An 18,474-nucleotide genomic window follows, 5' to 3' on the forward strand; every position below is an offset into this window, starting at 1 on the left:
AAAATTAGGCTTTATATCCATCTATATAAAGACCTATTCAGTTATAGATGCATCACCTGTCGGTTTTCTTCTCGTCGTGTTCTCAGAGTTTATATCAGGATCTGAAACATCACAGTTCTGCAGGAGATTCTGATTTTGGATCAGATCAGTGGAGAAACAACTTCTTTACACTCGAGGATCAGTCGGTATCACGAAGCTCTGACTGGATTCTTATTTCAGGTTTAACTGCAATAAACTCAGGAAAAAACAAAAACCCATTTCCACTTCCCCAGGTGACGCCGTCTTCGTCTCCATGTTCGTCTCTGCGCGCCGGAGGAACGCCGGAGGAATGCTGACCACAAAAAAATTCAGTTTTACTGAAACAGGACCTGCAGGAGATCCTTCTGCACCAAAGTGAACGTGAGAAAGGAAAACATTTAGTTATAAACTCAATAAAACTTCTCTTTTATGATGTGAGTCTACATTTGATGAACCTTTGGAGTCACAGTTCAAGATGGCCGCTCCAGCCAGCTAAAGCAAACAGAAGCAGTTTCACAGAAACTGAGCTAAAGTCAGGCGTGATGGCGGCTGAAGGACGCCACACATGAAGTTAAAGTTTAACCAGAACGGCTACAAGATGGCGGCTGATTCCTTCAAGGAACGCCGGGCCTTTAACTGTAAACAGGTTCGCTGCGGCCATTTTGAAACTGAAACGTAAAGATTACAAGTTCAAACCTCCTGAGCTTAACATCTAAAACTGAGATGGAAAAAGGAGGCTGGAGAACCAGACTGCAGACAATCAGCTGCAGGTTTTATCCTGATTTCTCACATTTAATAAGTCAGCTGTTTGATTAGCATTTAGCATGTTAGCATTTATGATCTGATTTGAGAAAGTATTCCCAGCGCTGGGTAATCTCTTATTTTCTGAGCACAAAGAACAAAAAACGGACAGGAAAGTGATGTTCGAACAATATATTTAGTGGTAGAAATTTAAACAGGACAGCTGAAACTCATAATGTACACCTGCTGCTTTATATCATCTCTTTGTACAAAATAAACAAACTAACATCCCGACGGAGCCGGAGGAATCCAGCTACGTCGCAACCTTCTCCAAATAAAAATACAAATTTAAAGAAAAACCACGATATCAATGTCTTAATCAAGACATTTTAACGGAAGTTTGCCATCAAAACCTCAGAAATGTGTTTGAAATGATGAAAATAAACTGGCATTAAGGAAGGAAATTCATCCGTGAGGGCAGCTGTGGAAGCTCAGATTAATGCTGCGGAGACCAGGCCCAGCAGATCCTGCTTCAGCGCCTCCCTGCTGTCGGCCTCTCTGGCCAGGCGGCGGAGGCAGTCTGCAGCGCCGTCCTGACATCCCAGCAGCAGAGACAGGCAGGCCCGACCCAGGGACGGGTAGTTGTACCGCTGGGAGAAGCAGTACAGCCGTGGCAGCAGCGCAGCCAGAGCCTCGCTTCCAGCAGCAGAAACCAGCTTCACTGAGTTCTTTGGTCCTGAAGGTTTCTCCTCCGGGTCGAGGGATTTGTTCACCGACACAAGGACCGGTTTGGAATCAGAAATCACTTTTTTGATGGTGTTCTTATCCAAGCTCGTGTTGAGTCCTGTCAGGACGTCCTGAATTGTTCCGGCAAATGACGCGTCTTCGCCTCCTGCTTGCTGAAGGAGAGTTTTGAGTTTTTTCGCCCGTCCGGTCAGCTCCAGCTCAGATGTCAGACTGGCCAGGTTTTCCTCAGCAGGTTCCCTGCACTCTTTGTCCATTTTAGATTCAGTCTTTTCAGCGTTGTCTCCTGTGGAAGCTGGTTTGTGACGGTTAGTGGAGCAGGACGAGAGAAATGACACTAAAACCTCCTCCAGCTCCCTCTGCAGCTCAGCCACCAGAAACCTGCAGGCTCCAACCATCACTTCACCCAGAGGAGTGTTCTGGAAGCCTTCAGCCGAGAGCGGCTCGGCCCCGTCCTGGAAGACAACCAGTCCATCATGGACCAGAATGTCCAACACTGGACACTGTGGTCCCCTGCCGAGGCGACATCCGTGCAGGTAATGCAGCACCGGCAGCAACATACCTGCGCTGACATCTTTGATACGAATAGCTTCTTCTGCGCCACCCTGAGCTTCTCCAAAGCCGCCTCTCAGCAGAGCTCGGAAGTATTCAGAACCGGCTCCGTCGGAACCGTCCAGTCCAGCCACAGCCTCCCTGTTGGCCCGGACCCGGGTCCCGTCATCAAGCTGCAGAACCAGGTCAAAGTCCGAGTCCTCGTAGGGGCACGCCGCAGCGAGCCGAGGCCTTTTCACCGGAGGGGGCGAATCTCCGCCGGCCGTGTTCTGTTTGACCTGGTGGGTTTGAACGGTGCTCATCAGAGCAGAGAGGCATCCGGTCAGCAGGGAGAAATACAGAGAGTGGAGCTGAGAGGTCACACCTGGATGTGGAGAGTTAAAGAGGTCAGAGAGCAGCCTTCCACAGCGCTGCTCCTCCTCCTCCTCATCATCATCATCATCATCATCAGAGCCGAGAGGCCGGAGAGCCAAACGCAGACCGCCGCTGTCCAGAAGCAGCTTCCTCAGCAGAGACTTGTTGCTGTGAGAAAAACAAACACTTCGGGTTTCTGGTTTGAAACCAAATCGATCCAAATACAAACAGTTGGAACGTTGTGTGGAGCGTAAATAAAAACAAAATGTCTGCAGAAACCAGTTTGTAGGCGCAGTTTTTTTTTTTACAAACATCTTTACTTCTGCCTCTCTAAATTCCTCCTTTTAGAATTCAGTCCTCACCTTATTTTTTCTAAAACGGGGTTCAGTTTCTTAGTTTACACATTTGATATGTTTACTACGTTTCAACGAGGATAAAATATGAGTTTATGAGTTTTGCAAATGGTTGGATTTTGGTTTTATTTACATGTGAGGTTGCAGATCAGAGCCTACTGAAAGTAAACAAAGAAAAGGATCATTTGTGGTGTCACGTGACTCACCTGCTGATGAACGGCAGAGAGAGCGCACAGTTTATCCTGTCGGACTCGGAGCCCGACAGCATCACATGTGCGAGGACACCAGAACCGAACCCAGACTCACACTGGACCCTCAGATTCCTCAGAAGAGCCTCACCTGCAGATTAAACCAACAGTTACAAACTGTTCTGGAGCTAAATTCAAACTAAAAGCTGCTTCTGTCACCTGGGCGGGACTTACCCAGCTGTTTAACTCGGGCTTTCACCCGATCCGTCTGCCTCTCCCGGCCCTCCGAGCCTTCTTCTCGCAGGCAGAGGTGGTGGCGAATCAGCGACACGGAACCAGTTCGAAGCAGCGCCTGCAAGCAGTTGGGGTTGCAGCTCAGACGGCAGAGCATACGGAAGCACCGGCTGCTGGGGTCCTGGTGCTGAGTGAGGTAGAAGAGCAAGCCCGACACGACTCCTGGGCTGACCAGAGCGGCGCTGGGGTCACCGGCGTGAGAGAAGCGGGACAGCAGCAGCAGGATGGGAGACTCGGGCGTCCAGGGCTCGGGGTGGTACGGGTGGTGGTACGCAGCCGATCGAGGAGCGGGAGGAGGACTTTCCACGGCCACTTGAGTCGCAGAAGCTGCTGGCGGAGCTCTTCTCCTTTTCTGTGGGGAGGAGAACTTTGTCGGCGAGACGGGCGTTTGGGATGGATTATCAGGAGAGGAGGTGGTGGAGGAACCGTTTTGGGATTTGGGAGGTGGATCTGTGAGGCTCGACGAAGGAGAGGAAGACGCCTTCTTAGGAGGACCAGAGGAGTTGGATGAAGAGGAGCTTTTAAGAGAGGGGCTGGAGGACGGGTTTGGGGATGAAGCTGGCGGGACCTGACTCCCCCCCCAGTCTGCATCCACACTGGAAGAATCCAGCAGCTCCCCCTCAGAGGAAATTAACCCTTCTGACAGCAGCCAGGACCTGCAGAGAGCCATGATGTCACACATGAATACAACTTCATCCTGAAAGAGACAGGATTTCAAAACAGCAAAGAAAAGCAAGGATCTGCAAATGTGATGAGGCCATATTTTACTCCCAGTGGAAGTCCTTTACTTTTACTTTTCTGAGACGTGTTGCTGCCGTCTAATTTAAAACGACTTGTTTCGAACATTTTAGATGTTGATTATGTTCCATCATGAACAAAATATGGGTTTATGAGATCTGCATATGATTGATTTCCATAGAATATTAGAATTTTGACATTATTGTACATTAAATAAAGGTGTACACTGAGTTTTCCATACCTGAGACTTAAAAAGCTGGAGGAGCCTTGCTCCCTCCTGAATCCCTCAGGAGGAGGAAAATCAAACGACTCCAAACACGAGGAGGGCAGCAGCTCATTGGGGGACATGTTGGACGGGAGACACCCGTCCACCTTCTCCTCTCCTCGGGTGAGTTTGACCAGCCGAGCAACAAGAAGGGGGACCAGCCCGAACTCCTGTAGCTGCTCCATGGCGGACTCATCAAAAACAAAGTCTACACAAGCCAGAATGGCAAGCCTGGAAAGTGGATGACTCTGATAAGAAGACAAAAACTTAATCAACACCTCCAGCCCTCCGCTCTCCTTCACCTTGGCCCGGTTCACCGCCTCCTTACAGCACAAACACAGAGCCTTAAAAAAGACTCCTGACTTCAACGAATCCCTTTTAACCTCCTCTGTGAATTTTCCAATCACCCCAAGGGATCCCACGAGAGGCCGCATGCAGCCCTGCGAGCACAAGTTGGCCAGAGTTTTTAGCGCAAGCTCTTCGAAAGGCTTATCGGACTCGCCCGATGCCATGACGCCAAGCTGAGCCAGGACCCCAGAACGGGACACCTCCTTGGCACATTCCACGCCGCAGCCCCGGGTCAGCTCGTGGAGGGTCCTCAGCGCCGCTCGCCTCAGCCCGTGGGGGTATTCTGGGGCGATGAGGGGCGCCAGGGCAGACAGCGCGCCCTGGGTGAGCAGCGAGAGGCGGTTTGAGGGCGAGTCTGAGAGGTAGAGAAGGGCCCGGGCAGCCGACTGGGCACACTCAAGTTTGGGACAGGGGTCCGAGGGCGAAGCAGCAGAGGGGGATGATGGGGCAGACGACAGGGACACACAGAGCAGGAGAAGAGGAACACCACCTGTGTAAAAACAAACAAAAACACACTTAAAAAATAAATTCAAAGATCGAAGTAAAGCTGAAAACGTTTACAGGTATTTTATCCAGGTTTGTTGGAAGACATGAAGCTTATTTTATTTTTAATCATGATCATGGATGAGAACAGGGATGTAACGATACCCTGATATCATAAAAGTATTCAGATCCGACAGCATGACGGTCACCTCTCAGGTGAGCAGTCAGGTGGGAGAGGAGGAGCAACACCAGCCGTGTGGAGGCAGTTTCCATTTGGCTGTAATTCAGTATAAAGTCGTTTGCAAGTAAACACCAGAAGAAGAAACTGTGTGGAGGTATTTCAAAATAAAAATAAAGATCTGAGCCTGACTTCCTGATAATCTCAGCACTCAGTCCGTGGCAAGAGGAGAAAAGCCTCCGTCATCATCATCAGTGAGGTGAAAAAGGACGTTACAGAAAAGCGTGAGAGCGGTGACAGAGGTATGGACCCGGGAAAGCCGAGGCCGGCCAACAGCATCCGTCTCCACCGTTCTGAGGACTGAGGACAGTGGACATGACCGAGACTGACTGTGAGACTGAGAAACAGCTGAACAAGCTCCTTAATGAGCCGAAGCTGCAGAGGCTAAGCTAAACCCGTGACTTTTCTGCCGTCTCTCTGCTCGAGCTGGATGTCTTTTCAAGGCAAAAGTGTCAGAAACTTTGTCCAGTGCCTCATTTTCTTAATACTGCTTATATAATGACAATAGTGATGACAGTTAGAAGCTTTTTGTTTATTTTTACATGCAAATCAGCCACTGGAGCAGATTAAATATGTAATTAGAGGTTCTACTAATTGTAAAAAGTGTACTAATCAGCAGGTACTCAAATGTAAGTTTTTATACTTGAAAACCCGTGGCATCAGTGCATCCCTTTCTGTGAGTATGTCCGTCCTATAACTGTCCGGTGTGGATATTATAAATATTTCCCATCATACACCTGATTAATCTCCCCTCTCAGGTTCATATTAATGTGCATGTTTCTAAATTTAACCCAGATATGATCACAGTTTCAGTAATGCACAGAGACACGGCAGTGTTTAGTGATTACCAGCAGAGTGAATAAGTGCAGAGCTTTCAGGATCCATGGCCAAGTTCCCCAAAGCCCGAGCGGCCCGGTTCTGGACCGACTCCAGAGCTACATTTCTCTTCATGATGTCCACTAAGGGAGAAACAAAAAGCATTTACACATCCTGTACGAGACACAAACAGGATCAAATTCCTGATAGAAATGCAATCGTTACCCACCTACAGTGTTTATTCCTTGCAGCTTACGGACCTAGAATAAAAAACACGTCAGCAATTTTAAAGGTTGTTTGGCCAAAGGAAAATAAATAATGCACACCACGATTGATTCTGTCTCACCTCGACGCGCGTCTCCAGCTCAGTGCAGCAGTTGGCCAGGATGCTGAGAGCCAGGTCCAGAGTCTTCCTGGAGCACTCGGGTTGTTTGAGCAGGTTTAGCAGGGGCCGGAGACCGCCCTGACCTCTGAATCTGGCGATGCCAGCCTTGTCCCCCTTGATGTGCTGTGTCCGGATGGCGACGAGAGCGCGCCACTGAGACACTTTGGACTTCTTGTCTGTGTCTCTGGCAGCGAGCGAGCCAGCCTGATGATCAGCCTCAGGTCCAGGTTTGTAGAGGTGAGCCAGGCACCAAGTCAAGGAGGACTCTGCTGATGCTGGGTGGCCATCTTTGGAGTGTGTTCTTGAGTGTTTACAATCACCTCTCACAGATGATGAAGCCATGGTCCCTCACACTGGAAAGTCACGTGCAAAGTTAACTATATTTTCTCTTTTTCAGCTCAGTCAGATACCACAGACTGCATTTTGAATCACTGGACACTTCCAGTGAACTTATGAGAAGTAAAAAGGCAGATCTCTGCTTTAAATCACCACTTGTTCAAGAGGTGAACCTGTGCTTTTTCATTTATCTATATTCTTTGAAGTGTCCATTAAAAGTGCACCCGCTGTGCTTTAAAAAAAATACCACAAAATAAAGTTGTACCACCTGACGCCGCAATCGCTGATGGGAAATTGAGTTTCCAGGTTCGGGTCCACTCCCTTTAAAAAAGGCCTACAGATTGAGAAGGCCGAGCAAGCGTTATTCTACGTAATGGATGTGTATCTGCTCGATGTAACATTATTTGTCAATCAAATTACAAATAAAGGCTCAGTTTCTCCGGAGCTGTGTTACAAATGCCCGAATAAATTTTGTAAAACAAAATGCAATCGCCTGTGTTAGCCGCTAACGCCATCTTTAGCCAAACAACAAAACAGGGGCGGTCTCGAGAGGAAGCAGAAAATGAAGGGGTGGGTCGTTCAGAGACTTCTGGGATTTGTAGTTCAAACCGCGTCTCATTTCGCTTCCCGCAACGCCTATGGTGCCGTGTAAAAACTACATCTCCCGTAGCAACGACGGAACGCAGCTAAAGTGAAACTAGCCAAAGCTTTTGGGGATTGTAGTTTATTTTAGGGTGCGCGACACGCAAAAGCCGTGTTTCCTGAGCCAAAGCGGACTACAACTCCCGAACCACAAAGCGTCGTTGTAAAACTCATCGTTTATTTTCAACGTAAGTAAGTACATCGCTGCATCGGAAAGGTTGTTAAATTCCGCGATAGTCACACCGCTGACAAAAAAAATAAAAATTAAAAAAATAAATAAAAATTACTGCTTGTGGTTCAGAGTTAACATGGAGGTGATCGAGACTATCGTGATACCAAACACGGATGTGGAAGGAAAGGAAACAGTCGTATCTAACATGGAAACCGACAAAACTAAAGCAGGTAACGTTTCTGATTTAGCTCCTTCGAGGAATATATAACCTCGCACGATCACGTGGCCGCGTGACGTAACTGTAAGCGAATGTTTATTAAAGGGATAGTCTGGTCATTTTGAAAGTGATGATCTGTCAAAAAAGTTGTCAGGACCTTATCAGCTGTAAAAAGGCAGAACTCTTGCCAATGCTAGGCTAATAGCTAGGCTAATGAGAGCCCATTTTATATTGTTTTTCAGGGTTTATAAAACAACTGTTTCTCAAAGAGATTTTTAATAGACACAAAAACTCTCCACTTTGCATGACATGGTTTGTTTTCTGAACAAGTCATGTCACAGCGGGACGAGCCAAAGACTGAATACAGGTAGAACTCTGACCAGAACCTCGAAGTTGAAGCTGGAACGGCTCCAGCCTCGCCGTCGCCATTGTTAGAAAAGTAGGCGGGACTTAAAGACCCACAACGCTAAAGAATGCAATATGGCAGCTTCTGTAAATCGGGTCCCTCTGGGTTCTGTCCTCACCTGTGGGAGGATGTGGGGACACTTGGTCTCCGGGTCTAATATGTCTCTAATCCAGTCAAACATGGACTGATGCATCCAGCAGCATCAGAACGCAGACATTTATCCGGTCTGTGCTCAGGTCACGGCTGAGAAGCTGACCAGACTAACCCTTTAACCATTAAACTGCTTTTATTTCCATCTTCAGAGTTTATCTGGAGGTTGCAAGCTACGTGGCACCTCGTCAGTACCCGGCTGGAAATGGACCAGGCGTTTGACCAGCCCGTATGCAAGAAAAAGAAACTCTGGGAACTGGTGGCAGAGAAGGTGAACGCCAAGCTGAGGGGGTCAGGGGTCACCGGGGTCACCGTGAGGGCGTACGAGTGCGACCTGAAGTGGAGGAACATGCTGGCCACATACAGGAAGAACGCAGAGAGGTCCAAGCGTCTCGGGGCGGCCAGCGTCCACTGGGAGTTCTTCAGAACCATGCACGAGGTTCTGGGGAAGAGCCGGGAGGAGATCGAAGCTCAGCGCCAGGCCAAGATCAGCGGGACCAGAGTGGGCAAGGCCATGGCCAGCAAGAGGTTTACTCCCATCCTCCCCACGCCTCCTGCAGCAGGAGCGAGCGCCTCCTGCGCCGCCAGGCCTCCTCAGGACGTCCTGCAGCTGTACATGGAGCTGCAGGAGAGGAAGCTGAACATGTGGGCGCAGCAGAAAGCGCTGGAGGAGAGGAAGATAGACGCCATCAACAACCTGGCTCAGGCCATCTCCAGCCTGGCTCAGATGAGCGGGACGCAGGCGTCAAAGGAGGGACATTAGGACGGAGAGGACATATATTCAATTTCACCAAGATCTGCGAAAAATGGTTCACGAAAACTGGAATAATGGCACGTTTTTGTTTTATTTTACTGTTAGAAGAGGCTGAACTGTAGCAGCAGAAATTCATCTTCAACACCGAATCAAAATGTTATTTTACTTGCCCTTGTTTTAAAGGTTGTAACATTTTATTTTTTATACCCAATCAGAGTAAAAGCCTGGACATGAACAGAGGGAATAACACACCAAAGTAGAGACAAACAAAAGATTTATTTTTATATTAAACCCAGGAGAGACAAAGCGACCCGATCGGTCAGATGGAAGATAGATGTTGTGGTTTTACCGACGTGTCAGTGACGCCATCTGACAGCTTTATGTTAAAAAACAAACACTTTCTGTGTCCTCCAGTTTACACAAACACAGAAACAGCAATGGCATCATTGTTATTAATAACAGTACATAACTGCTGTTTCTGGTGTGGAAACATTTCCCATAAAGCTGTAATCCACTGTAATTATTTCCTGGATGGAGTTAAGTTCATGTCTTATTGTGCTCTGTTAAAACTGCAATAAAACTGATTCTGGTGCAGCAAACAATTTGAAAATCAAACATTAGAAGTTTATTAAAGGTGCCAATCTGTTCACGTTTCTTCCCGTATCGAATCAAACAGTTTGGAAATAAAATCTGAAAATTCTACATTAAAATGTGTCTCGAGGCTTGTTGTGGTTCTTCGCTCGACGTAGACGAGTTCATCCAAATGTTGGCTTAAATTATTACAAAACTGATGCTGGAGTTTGAAAATGTATTTAATTTACTCAGGCTTTAGTTATCAAAGTAATCCACAATAAAAAATATATTTTTTGTTTAACAATTCTTGCATCTTTAAGGCACAGAACTGAAGTAAACATTTAAAATCAACGGCCTCCAGAATGAATGTTTTTCAGCAGCAGGTCTGCAACAGCATCTCGTCTCCGCACACCCTCGTCCTCTTCGTCCTCCTCATCCTCTGCGGTCGGAGCCCTTTCCCTTCTGGACTCTCCCAGAACCTCCTGTCCAAGAACCTCCTGTCCCAGAACCCCCTGTCCCAGAATCCCCTGTCCCAGAATCCCCTGTCCCAGAACCCCCTGTCCCAGAATCCCCTGTCCCAGAACCCCCTGTCCCAGAACCTCCTGTCCCAGAACCCCCTGTCCCAGAACCTCCTGTCCCAGAACCCCCTGTCCCAGAACCTCCTGTCCCAGAACCCCCTGTCCCAGAACCCCCTGTCCCAGAACCCTCTGTCCCAGAACCTCCTGTCCCAGGTTCAGGAACACGTTGTGTAACACGCAGGCGGTCAGAGCCACGGCTCTGGCTCGGTCGTAGTTTCCAACATCCAGATAGGAGAGCCGTTTGAACCGGGCCTTCAGGCAGCCCACGGCCTGATCCAAGATCCGGCATCGTTCCTCCAGGGTTCTGTTAAAGAGCTCCTCTCTGGGTCCACAGCTTCTCATGTATGGGGTTAAAAGCTGGTTAGCGGGTAACCAGCTCTGGCTACAAGGCAGGAAGCTGGAGGCATCAGTTCAGGGTTCTGTTGGAGTCGGTCTCTCAGAGACCTGCCTCAGTCCAGGTCCGAGCCTCTGCTGATCCTGCAGTGAAGGAACCGGCCTCCGCGGCTGCACACCAGCTCCAGGTTCAACCAGGAGTCAGGACGGGCGTCCTTCTTCATCCTCTTCTCCACAGGCGCTTCGTTCTCCGGGGCAAGTTTCCCTCCGGGCAGACGGATGGGAATCTGCGTGTGTCCCAACACTCCCAGGACCCGAGGGACTCCTTCCTCCTGCTCAGCTTTTTCAAGTAGACTGGAGAACGGGAAAAGCTCCTCCTCGGCCTCTCCGCCTGGAGAAGAGAAGAAAAAAAATGAACATATATTTTTTTTCCTCACACGTCTGCAGCGCACTCCACCCACCGAGCGGCCAGCGGATCAGCTCCGCCTCCAGCGCGTTGACTCGCTGACAGAAGGAGGAGAAGATCCGGTGGATGTTTCCTTTCTCCAGCTGGAAGCGGTGGGACACGGAGCGGTAGCTGATCCGCTCGGACAGCAGGGACAGAGACAGGAGGACGGTGTGGGACAGAGACAGGCAAGCCCGTCCGGCCAGCCGAGTCCTGGATTTGGAGCTCTGAAGCAGTTCTGAGATGTACTGTTGACACGATAAATGTTACAGAATCAGTCATTGAACACATCCCAAACTTTATCACTGACTGCTGAAAACTGGGAGTTCTCTTTTAGTTCACTTATTTCCAACATTTAAGGTTCTGACTCCTAAAATAAAGACTTCAGACCCCAAAGATCCTTTGTTTGAAAAAGTAGATAAAGACATAATGACAACCCAAACAGATTAAACTCATTCTTTTCTATCTTTGTTATAGTTTTGCAGCAATTATAGTGAAAATATGGTTTTAGAAATTATTTTAATTCTCCCAACTTGATGTTTTGTGACCCTGACACTGATTTTAGGAAGTATTTGTTCAGTGTTTCGAGTCTTTTCCCTTCTTGTTTTTAATGCTCACACTTTCCTAATTGGATTTCAGATCTCCCTGTTTGCTGTGTGATGAAAACATTATGATTTTAGAGTATTTCTGCAGAATCCACTTCCTTTTTACTGGAAGCAAATTATGCATAAAACTGCAAATCTTTAAACCAAAGTCCCCAGATTCATCATGACCAACATCTTACTGTTAAGGTGGGTTTTGTGCACCTAAATGTTTTAATTTTCCTTGTTTGACATGCAAACCCCAGAGAGTATCATATTAGTAAATAATTCAAACTGTCCTGCTTGTTTTCAGCTGTAAATGTTTGCAGCTTTAATCACCCTGACAGCTGCTCCTTCCTCAGGTGGATCAGTTGTTGCTGTGGCTAAAATCTGAGGCCGCAGCAGCTGGACGCAGACAGCCGGAGAAGTTTGCGTTTCGAGTTTCGCCAGAAGATCAGCCTCCAGGATCTCCTCCAGCGCCTGGTCCAGCCGGTGCTCCAGCTCCCCGGCGGACAGAGGCTGCCATTCCCGCTCCACCATGTCCAGAACGGCTTTACCCGCCGATAAGACGTGCTTCCTGACGTCCATCTGCGCTAAACCTCCATGGAGTTACTGTTTAGCGCATTAGCAGCTCATATTTAAACGCGTTAGCTAGCAGCTGCTAGCAGCGCAATGCTAACTGGGCTAATGTTTGCTGCCTTCACGGACTGTCGGACAGTTTGAAGAACCGGTGAGGCGTTCACAAACTGTGGGAATCTGAGCGCTCAGCGTTTATTAAAATATTATTTGATGCGGATTAATAAGCAACTGTTGGACGCCTTATATATGACTGGAAAGGCAACAAACAAAAACTAAGTAAAATTTAAGAGTAACTGAGTAATGAATCGTTTTTCAAACCGCGTTAGCTAGCAGCGCGAGCGCGATGTTAACCGGGCTAATGTTTGTTGCCTTCACGGACTGTCGGACAGTTCGAAGAATCGGTGAGGCGTTCTCAAACTGTGGGAATCTGAGCGCTCAGAATAGCGTTTATTAAAATATTTGATGCGGATTAATAAGCAACTGTTGAACACCTTGTTTACATTTTCAAAGCTTACAAACAAAACTTAAGTAAATTTTAAGAGTGACAAATCGTTTTTAAACCCCGATCAAACATGAATTACAAAATGGTGCTTTTAAGAAAAATAAATAAATCTCGTAAATTTAATGTAAAACATTCAGTTCAGTCTGGTTCTGCATGCTTTGTGCTGTTTTAGCTAATTAGAGATGGGTGCTGTGACTTTTAAAGCTTTTATAGATATTTTTTAAATATTTAATTTTATTTACAAAGATTTTACTCATAGAAGTACAGAAATCTGTCCAGTTCCTTCAGAAACATCGTTCTCGTGCTCAGTTTCTGTCTTCTTGTTCTACTGTTACTGTGTTGCTGTTATTCTGATACTTTTAGCCACTTTTATGCTGCTTTTAGCCACCTTTTGCTGTTTTGGCAGCTAGCTTTTTGCTACTTTTAGCTTGCATCTCATTAAGTTCTTCCTAATTAACAGTAAATTTAAGTTTGAACTGTAGCTCTGGATGTTTTCTGACTCTTCACTAAATGAGTAACCTTTAGTTTTTTGTGCACATTATTTGTTATAGTATCAGTTCTTTTTACCTAAGATATTTTAGCTTTTGTTTTGCAAATTTAGTAGATGACGCACCACAAGAATAATATAAAAATAAAGTTTGAGAGCATCTAAAACGACAAACTACTGGTTTTCTCTTTATTAACCTGACAGGTTAGCTTCAGCTTCAAACATTAAAAACTTGATTCTCCCCTTAAACCCCGAGGAGACCCTGACCCTAACCCCTTAAGACAATAAATCATCAAAACACTACAGTGCACAGAGGTGAAAAACAACTGTTTTAATTTTTAATCGGTTACAAGTGCAACTCTGTTCATGTCCCACTGTTTAACAGCTTTAATTTGCAAACATGGTTTTAAGCAACTTAAACAGTTTCATTCAAATCCACAACGGCTTGTGGAAAACCGTACGGGAGTTTTGACAAAGATCCAAAAAAAAAAAAACAAATCTTGCGCCCCAGCGTTTCACCTCGACGTTTGTTTTTAGTTCGCCTTTAAATTGGAGAGAAAACGTAAAAGCCCGTCAGCAGAAACCGCTGACGGGAGGTGCAGGGCTTTCAAAACACGCCGCAGAGTCACGGAAACTACATTTAATGCTTACTTTAGGTCATCTGGGCAACTAATTAGTTACGACTAGTTACAGCTCGACGAAGAACAGAAGTGGATGTGTCTCCGTCGCTCCTCCGGGAGATTATTAACTACTTAATCGGCAAAAGTAACAAAAACAAGTAAATCTATTTTTATTTGAGCATTGTTCAAAAGTTTTTGAAATACAGATGATAATTTAGAAATTCACAAACTCTTACTTACGGTTGCAACACATATCCAGGCCAAAAAAAAACCCAGAAAAACAAATAAACTCTAGTTATAGAAACACAAAACATAACAGCCTAAAAATGTCACACCTTGTCAACTTTACCTGTTAAGCCAGCAACTAAAGAGCACGAGCAAGGCAGCGCTAACCTCGCTTCAAATAAAGACAAGAATTCATTAAATAAGAGGTACGATTCTTGGCTGCAGCCTTCAGCGATCAGATGGATGACTGACAGTGTTGAGACAAGTCCATCAGCTTTGTTTGAAGGGGCTTGTGTGAAAATAGAAATTTATCTAGCATGCGCTCACTAATTTCAAGACAAATTAACCACGTTGGAGCCCCCGTAAATTTAAAGGGAATCCATATTTGTTATCGTTTATGCCTCACTTGAAGAGCTGCATTGGCATCATGGGAAAACTGAACCCACTGAGGCATGACTTCCCAAAACTCAACCCCTTCCTCCCCCAGCGCGCCCTCCCTTCCACCCGGGTGATGCTTCTCGTCTCGTGAACCCGCTCCCCTCACTGGACCGCCTGCTCGTTGGCCGTGCTGCCAGAATCCTGCGGCTTCATGACGTCGGGAAGCTCCGGGGGGGTGGAGAAGGACTCGACCCTCAGCTGCTCGAACGAATCATCTGGGAGGAGGGAGGGGGAAACAACGGAGACGGCGTCAGGAGAGTCGCGAGGTGTGGCGTTATTGGGAACATCTCGGAGCAAAGAACAGAAACCTTACCGCTCAGACGAAAAGCTAATCCCACCGTGGCCGGGGCCTGAGGTCGGGCTGTTTGGTTTGTGAAGCCACAGTTTCCAAGAGTTTGACTGTCGTTTAGCAGCACGTCATCCTTGAAGAAAATAAAAGCAAACAAAGCAGAAAAAAAACTTTCTTTACTACATCATGAACCCATTTGGAGTTTGTTTTTTTCTTCTAAAGGCAACCAGACACTTCGAGCTGTCTGTAGGACCTCCAGACTGTAGTTCTTTAATTTACATCAAATAAAACAAATGAGCAACAAAACCTCTATAATCTGCCTCACGGTTTAGTTTTTTTCTTAATAATTAATTGAACTTAAATGAACTCACTGCAGAGGATGAAGTCAAACATAAAGTTTATTCTGAACTTTATCTAATGCTCTGAAGGAGTTTATTTCAGTAGTGTTGGTTTTAAGTTTGGAAATGCAGGTCCACACTCAACGTAAACAAAGCACTCAGGAGAACACCTCATATGGCCGCCTGCAGTCTGCGGAGGGAAACTAACATGGTGGAAATCTAAGAGCGGTTCTGTTGGGTGGCCCCCTGCCCCACAACAGAACCGCCCGCCTCCTTCATGAAGGTCATGGCGTGGAAACGTCAGCACGTGTTCGCAAGTGACCAGTCCACTGAAGACGCCAAAGTCGGGACATCCCTACCAACCCAACTCTGCTCAGACCTCCCAGGACTTCTGTATTAAACCCGTACAGAACAAAGAGACGCGTTCACGTGAACCGATCCGTCCGGAGCGTACGGACACGCCTGATCTGTGCGTGACAACAACCGCAGATCTGAGCGAAGACCACGCCGCAGGTCGCCCAAACGAGCAGCCAAAGATCACCGGCTGTTGGGGAAATACTCAAGACTGCAGACTATTTATGGATTTAAATTGTTTATATTATTCAAATGTTGCATTTCTTGCTGTTGATAAAAGCAGAACATTAACTGAAACAACAACGATCTGTTGGAAAGAAAACTCCTGATCGAACTCAGCTGGGGGTGTTTTGGTAAAATCCGCTCACATGGTTCCTCATTTTAGTTGCATTTTCCTTCTTTATATATTTAAAGGTTTTAAAGCATCATGTGGTTTCTATTTGTAGTTTAAGCTTTCTGGTAAGTTCATAAAACCAGATGTCTTCTTTAAAAATACCTTTTAAACGCTCGCTGCTGAACGTGGCGTCGTTTCATCTTAGGATAAAACTGGGAAAGTGGCTTTTTCCTCAGCTCAACGTTTACCGACAGCAAAAACCTTCTTTCTAACTTTTTACATTAAAAAAAACAACTTAATGTCTTTTCTTTGCTGACACACCAAAGAAAACAACAAAACAAAGAAATAACAGCAGCAGACACTTGTGGCCCTAAATATCTTTGGTTTTAAGATGCGAAAACTGCAATTAATCGCATTAAATAAGGGTATTAATGACCACAATTAAACCATTCTAACTTGCAACATGTTTAATCTCTCAGTGGCGATAGTGAGCGTTTTCATTTCCTCACATCAACAGGTGGGTGTCAACAAAAGTGAGGACAAATGGATATCCAGATGAGATTAATCCTAATTTATTTTACCTTATAAAGCCTCTGGTCTTCAGGTGGCCTCTTTAAAATCCCTTCAACTATGCGCTTCAGCTCGTAGACTGTGGTCGACTCTTTGGCATCTGTGAAGATGGTCGTCTTGTGACGTCGAATCATTAAAAACACATCCTGAAGGGACAGAGCAGAGAAGAAACTGGGTGTTTACAGTAGTCCCAGCACAGAAAATTCAACTCCAAATCGTGCTTCCTCAGTTTAAATAATCTTTCAGACACTCAGGTTGAGACATGTCAGATTTTATTCACCCAAAAAGACTCAACAGGAGCTAACTTCAGTGAAACGTGTGTTTTTAAGGAGTGGAAGTTGTTTTTTTCTTGTTAAATCTCCAAAGGGTGACTTATTTATCACAAAGGAACAGAAATAAACTTGTACTAGGCATTAATAAGTGACTCAGGCTGTCATATTTATTACTATAAAGGATACACAGGTGAAGTTAGTGGCGGTGACAGCTTGTACTCAGGCTGTTTAAAGAGACACGGACTACATCTGTTTAACGTCATGACGAAATAGTTCAGCGGTGCCAGTGTTAGCCCGAGATAAGCTATGTTTAGCTGGGTGTTAATCTTATTTAACTTCACCTCACAAACGGGGGAGGACTCCCAAACTAACAAGTGTTAAACACACCCCGTGTTGGAGCCATTTTGAAGTGAAAACAGCACTCCGAACGGCTCTGAACGACCGTTTTCTGATGCGTTGTTGTTACGTTAGCCGTGCTACTTGGTTAGCTTCGTTGTGGTTAAACTAGTTGTTAAACTGAGAGCTAAGTCTGCTGGTCAAGCTGTCACAACACGACCACAATGTTCCACCATCTGCCCCCCTCTCTGGGCTCGTTTTTGCGGAACTTGTTAAGAACTGGAGCACTTCAAACTACAAAAACCGTCTTGCTACCTTGAGCTAGCTGCTGGTAGCTAACAGAAGCTAGCTCCCGTTAGCGCGGGTTAGCCGGACAAAGACGTCTGATTTCGAGTGATGTCCGAACACCAAAAACCCGGTTCGGGTACTGACAGCTCGCGGTTTACCGCTTTCAGAGGGGCTTGGTCACTGCTAAGGTACGGTTCGGCTAATTTAAAGGACGGTACACTGAGAGCTGTGTCTGTTCTCCTCACTCACCATTTCTTGCGGTTGGCTGAACACTGAAAAAAAAGAACTGCAGAACAACTGTGATCACAGCTGTCGGGGAGAGACGGTCAGTTCCTCCGGCGACCAGGAGGGGGCGCCAGAGGCCTGATAAAGAGCTGTAGGTGTGTGTGTGTGTGTCTGTGTGAAATCCTCATGGATCCATTGTAAACTCTTAATTCAATGCCTGTTTGGTTATGTGTTCTGCTTTTGAGCTTTATTGTCCTTGAAAAGTGCTACGTAAATAAATAAAGCTGAATTAAACTGAATCAGGTATAAGTTTATTCTGAAAATCCTCTGGGTAACAGTACATAATACAGCCTGGTACCAGGTATGTACACTGTAAGTAAAGGGTAACAGGTCACTTCATAGTACAGCCCAGTCCCTGTAGGTATCAGATACGTACCAGGTAGGTACCCAGTATGTACTCTGTAAGAACAAGGTATGTACCAGTTATGTACCATGTAAGTACTGGAAACAGTGTAAATGCCCTGTAGGTACTAAATATCCTGTAGGTAATGGATATGTGCCCTTATGGTACCTTATGGTACCTGATACGCACTTGGTAAGTACCCTGTAGGTATGAAATAAGTACCAGGTATGTTCACTCTAGGTACTAGATACATACCAGGACGGTATCTGATACTTACTCTATAAGTACAAGGTACCAGGTGTGTTCCCTGTAGGTACCTGATTCATACTCGATAAGTACCCTGTAGGTACAAAATAAGTATCAGATATGTTCCCTCCAGGTACTACCAGGTACATACCCTGTAGGTATAAGGTATGAACCAAGAATGTAGTCTGTAGATACTCTGTAGGTACTTGATACATACTCAGTATGTACCATGTAGGTACCCAGTAAGTACCAGGTATGTTACTG

The 18,474-nt window shown here is 46.1% G+C and overlaps 4 protein-coding genes across 4 annotated transcripts; 1 reads left to right on the top strand and 3 right to left on the bottom strand.

Annotated features, from left to right (window-relative positions):
• Nucleotides 1-936: 936 nt before the first annotated feature.
• Nucleotides 937-7,682, bottom strand: armc5 (armadillo repeat containing 5). Its single transcript, XM_017419524.3, has 8 exons — nucleotides 7,122-7,682; nucleotides 6,479-6,870; nucleotides 6,362-6,392; nucleotides 6,165-6,275; nucleotides 4,224-5,085; nucleotides 3,185-3,900; nucleotides 2,969-3,101; nucleotides 937-2,577 (listed from the first exon to the last, which is right to left on the bottom strand). Exons 2-8 carry the CDS (start codon nucleotides 6,857-6,859, stop codon nucleotides 1,251-1,253), a joined length of 3,561 nt encoding a protein of 1,186 aa, XP_017275013.1. The 5' UTR covers nucleotides 6,860-6,870; nucleotides 7,122-7,682; the 3' UTR covers nucleotides 937-1,250.
• Nucleotides 7,678-10,100, top strand: si:dkey-66i24.7. The gene is made up of 2 exons (XM_037978706.1): nucleotides 7,678-7,897; nucleotides 8,593-10,100. Exons 1-2 carry the CDS (start codon nucleotides 7,804-7,806, stop codon nucleotides 9,201-9,203), a joined length of 705 nt encoding a protein of 234 aa, XP_037834634.1. The 5' UTR covers nucleotides 7,678-7,803; the 3' UTR covers nucleotides 9,204-10,100.
• A 353-nt stretch (nucleotides 10,101-10,453) lies between these two features.
• LOC108237736 lies at nucleotides 10,454-12,410 on the bottom strand. The gene is made up of 3 exons (XM_017419362.3): nucleotides 12,044-12,410; nucleotides 11,140-11,371; nucleotides 10,454-11,069 (listed from the first exon to the last, which is right to left on the bottom strand). The coding sequence occupies exons 1-3, from the start codon at nucleotides 12,290-12,292 to the stop codon at nucleotides 10,795-10,797; spliced, it is 756 nt and encodes a 251-aa protein (XP_017274851.1). The 5' UTR covers nucleotides 12,293-12,410; the 3' UTR covers nucleotides 10,454-10,794.
• Nucleotides 12,411-13,580: 1,170 nt separating this feature from the next.
• On the bottom strand, nucleotides 13,581-17,698 carry elob (elongin B). Its single transcript, XM_017419320.3, has 4 exons — nucleotides 17,586-17,698; nucleotides 16,452-16,586; nucleotides 14,869-14,977; nucleotides 13,581-14,770 (listed from the first exon to the last, which is right to left on the bottom strand). The coding sequence occupies exons 1-4, from the start codon at nucleotides 17,586-17,588 to the stop codon at nucleotides 14,658-14,660; spliced, it is 360 nt and encodes a 119-aa protein (XP_017274809.1). The 5' UTR covers nucleotides 17,589-17,698; the 3' UTR covers nucleotides 13,581-14,657.
• Between the last annotated feature and the right edge of the window lie 776 nt (nucleotides 17,699-18,474).

The sequence above is a fragment of the Kryptolebias marmoratus genome, linkage group LG12, assembly GCF_001649575.2.
Source record: "Kryptolebias marmoratus isolate JLee-2015 linkage group LG12, ASM164957v2, whole genome shotgun sequence".
In the NCBI taxonomy this organism is placed as follows: Eukaryota; Metazoa; Chordata; class Actinopteri; order Cyprinodontiformes; family Rivulidae; genus Kryptolebias; species Kryptolebias marmoratus.

What these genes read in the sequence shown, in the direction of transcription:
- LOC108237736 (XM_017419362.3), bottom strand. Translation starts at nt 12,292, where the DNA reads ATGGACGTCAGGAAGCACGTCTTATCGGCGGGTAAAGCCGTTCTGGAC. An exon ending in AGGAAGGAGCAGCTGTCAGG is followed by an intron (nt 11,372 to 12,043) that starts GTGATTAAAGCT and finishes TCGTGTCAACAG; the next exon opens with TACATCTCAGAACTGCTTCA. An exon ending in GCTGATCCGCTGGCCGCTCG is followed by an intron (nt 11,070 to 11,139) that starts GTGGGTGGAGTG and finishes TCTCTTCTCCAG; the next exon opens with GCGGAGAGGCCGAGGAGGAG.
- elob (XM_017419320.3), bottom strand. An exon ending in AAGACCAGAGGCTTTATAAG is followed by an intron (nt 14,978 to 16,451) that starts GTAAAATAAATT and finishes ATTTTCTTCAAG; the next exon opens with GATGACGTGCTGCTAAACGA. An exon ending in ATTAGCTTTTCGTCTGAGCG is followed by an intron (nt 14,771 to 14,868) that starts GTAAGGTTTCTG and finishes CCCTCCTCCCAG; the next exon opens with ATGATTCGTTCGAGCAGCTG.
- armc5 (XM_017419524.3), bottom strand. Translation starts at nt 6,859, where the DNA reads ATGGCTTCATCATCTGTGAGAGGTGATTGTAAACACTCAAGAACACAC. An exon ending in GCAAGGAATAAACACTGTAG is followed by an intron (nt 6,276 to 6,361) that starts GTGGGTAACGAT and finishes TTTCTCCCTTAG; the next exon opens with TGGACATCATGAAGAGAAAT. An exon ending in TCCAGCTTTTTAAGTCTCAG is followed by an intron (nt 3,901 to 4,223) that starts GTATGGAAAACT and finishes GGCTCTCTGCAG; the next exon opens with GTCCTGGCTGCTGTCAGAAG.
- si:dkey-66i24.7 (XM_037978706.1), top strand. Translation starts at nt 7,804, where the DNA reads ATGGAGGTGATCGAGACTATCGTGATACCAAACACGGATGTGGAAGGA. An exon ending in AACCGACAAAACTAAAGCAG is followed by an intron (nt 7,898 to 8,592) that starts GTAACGTTTCTG and finishes TTCCATCTTCAG; the next exon opens with AGTTTATCTGGAGGTTGCAA.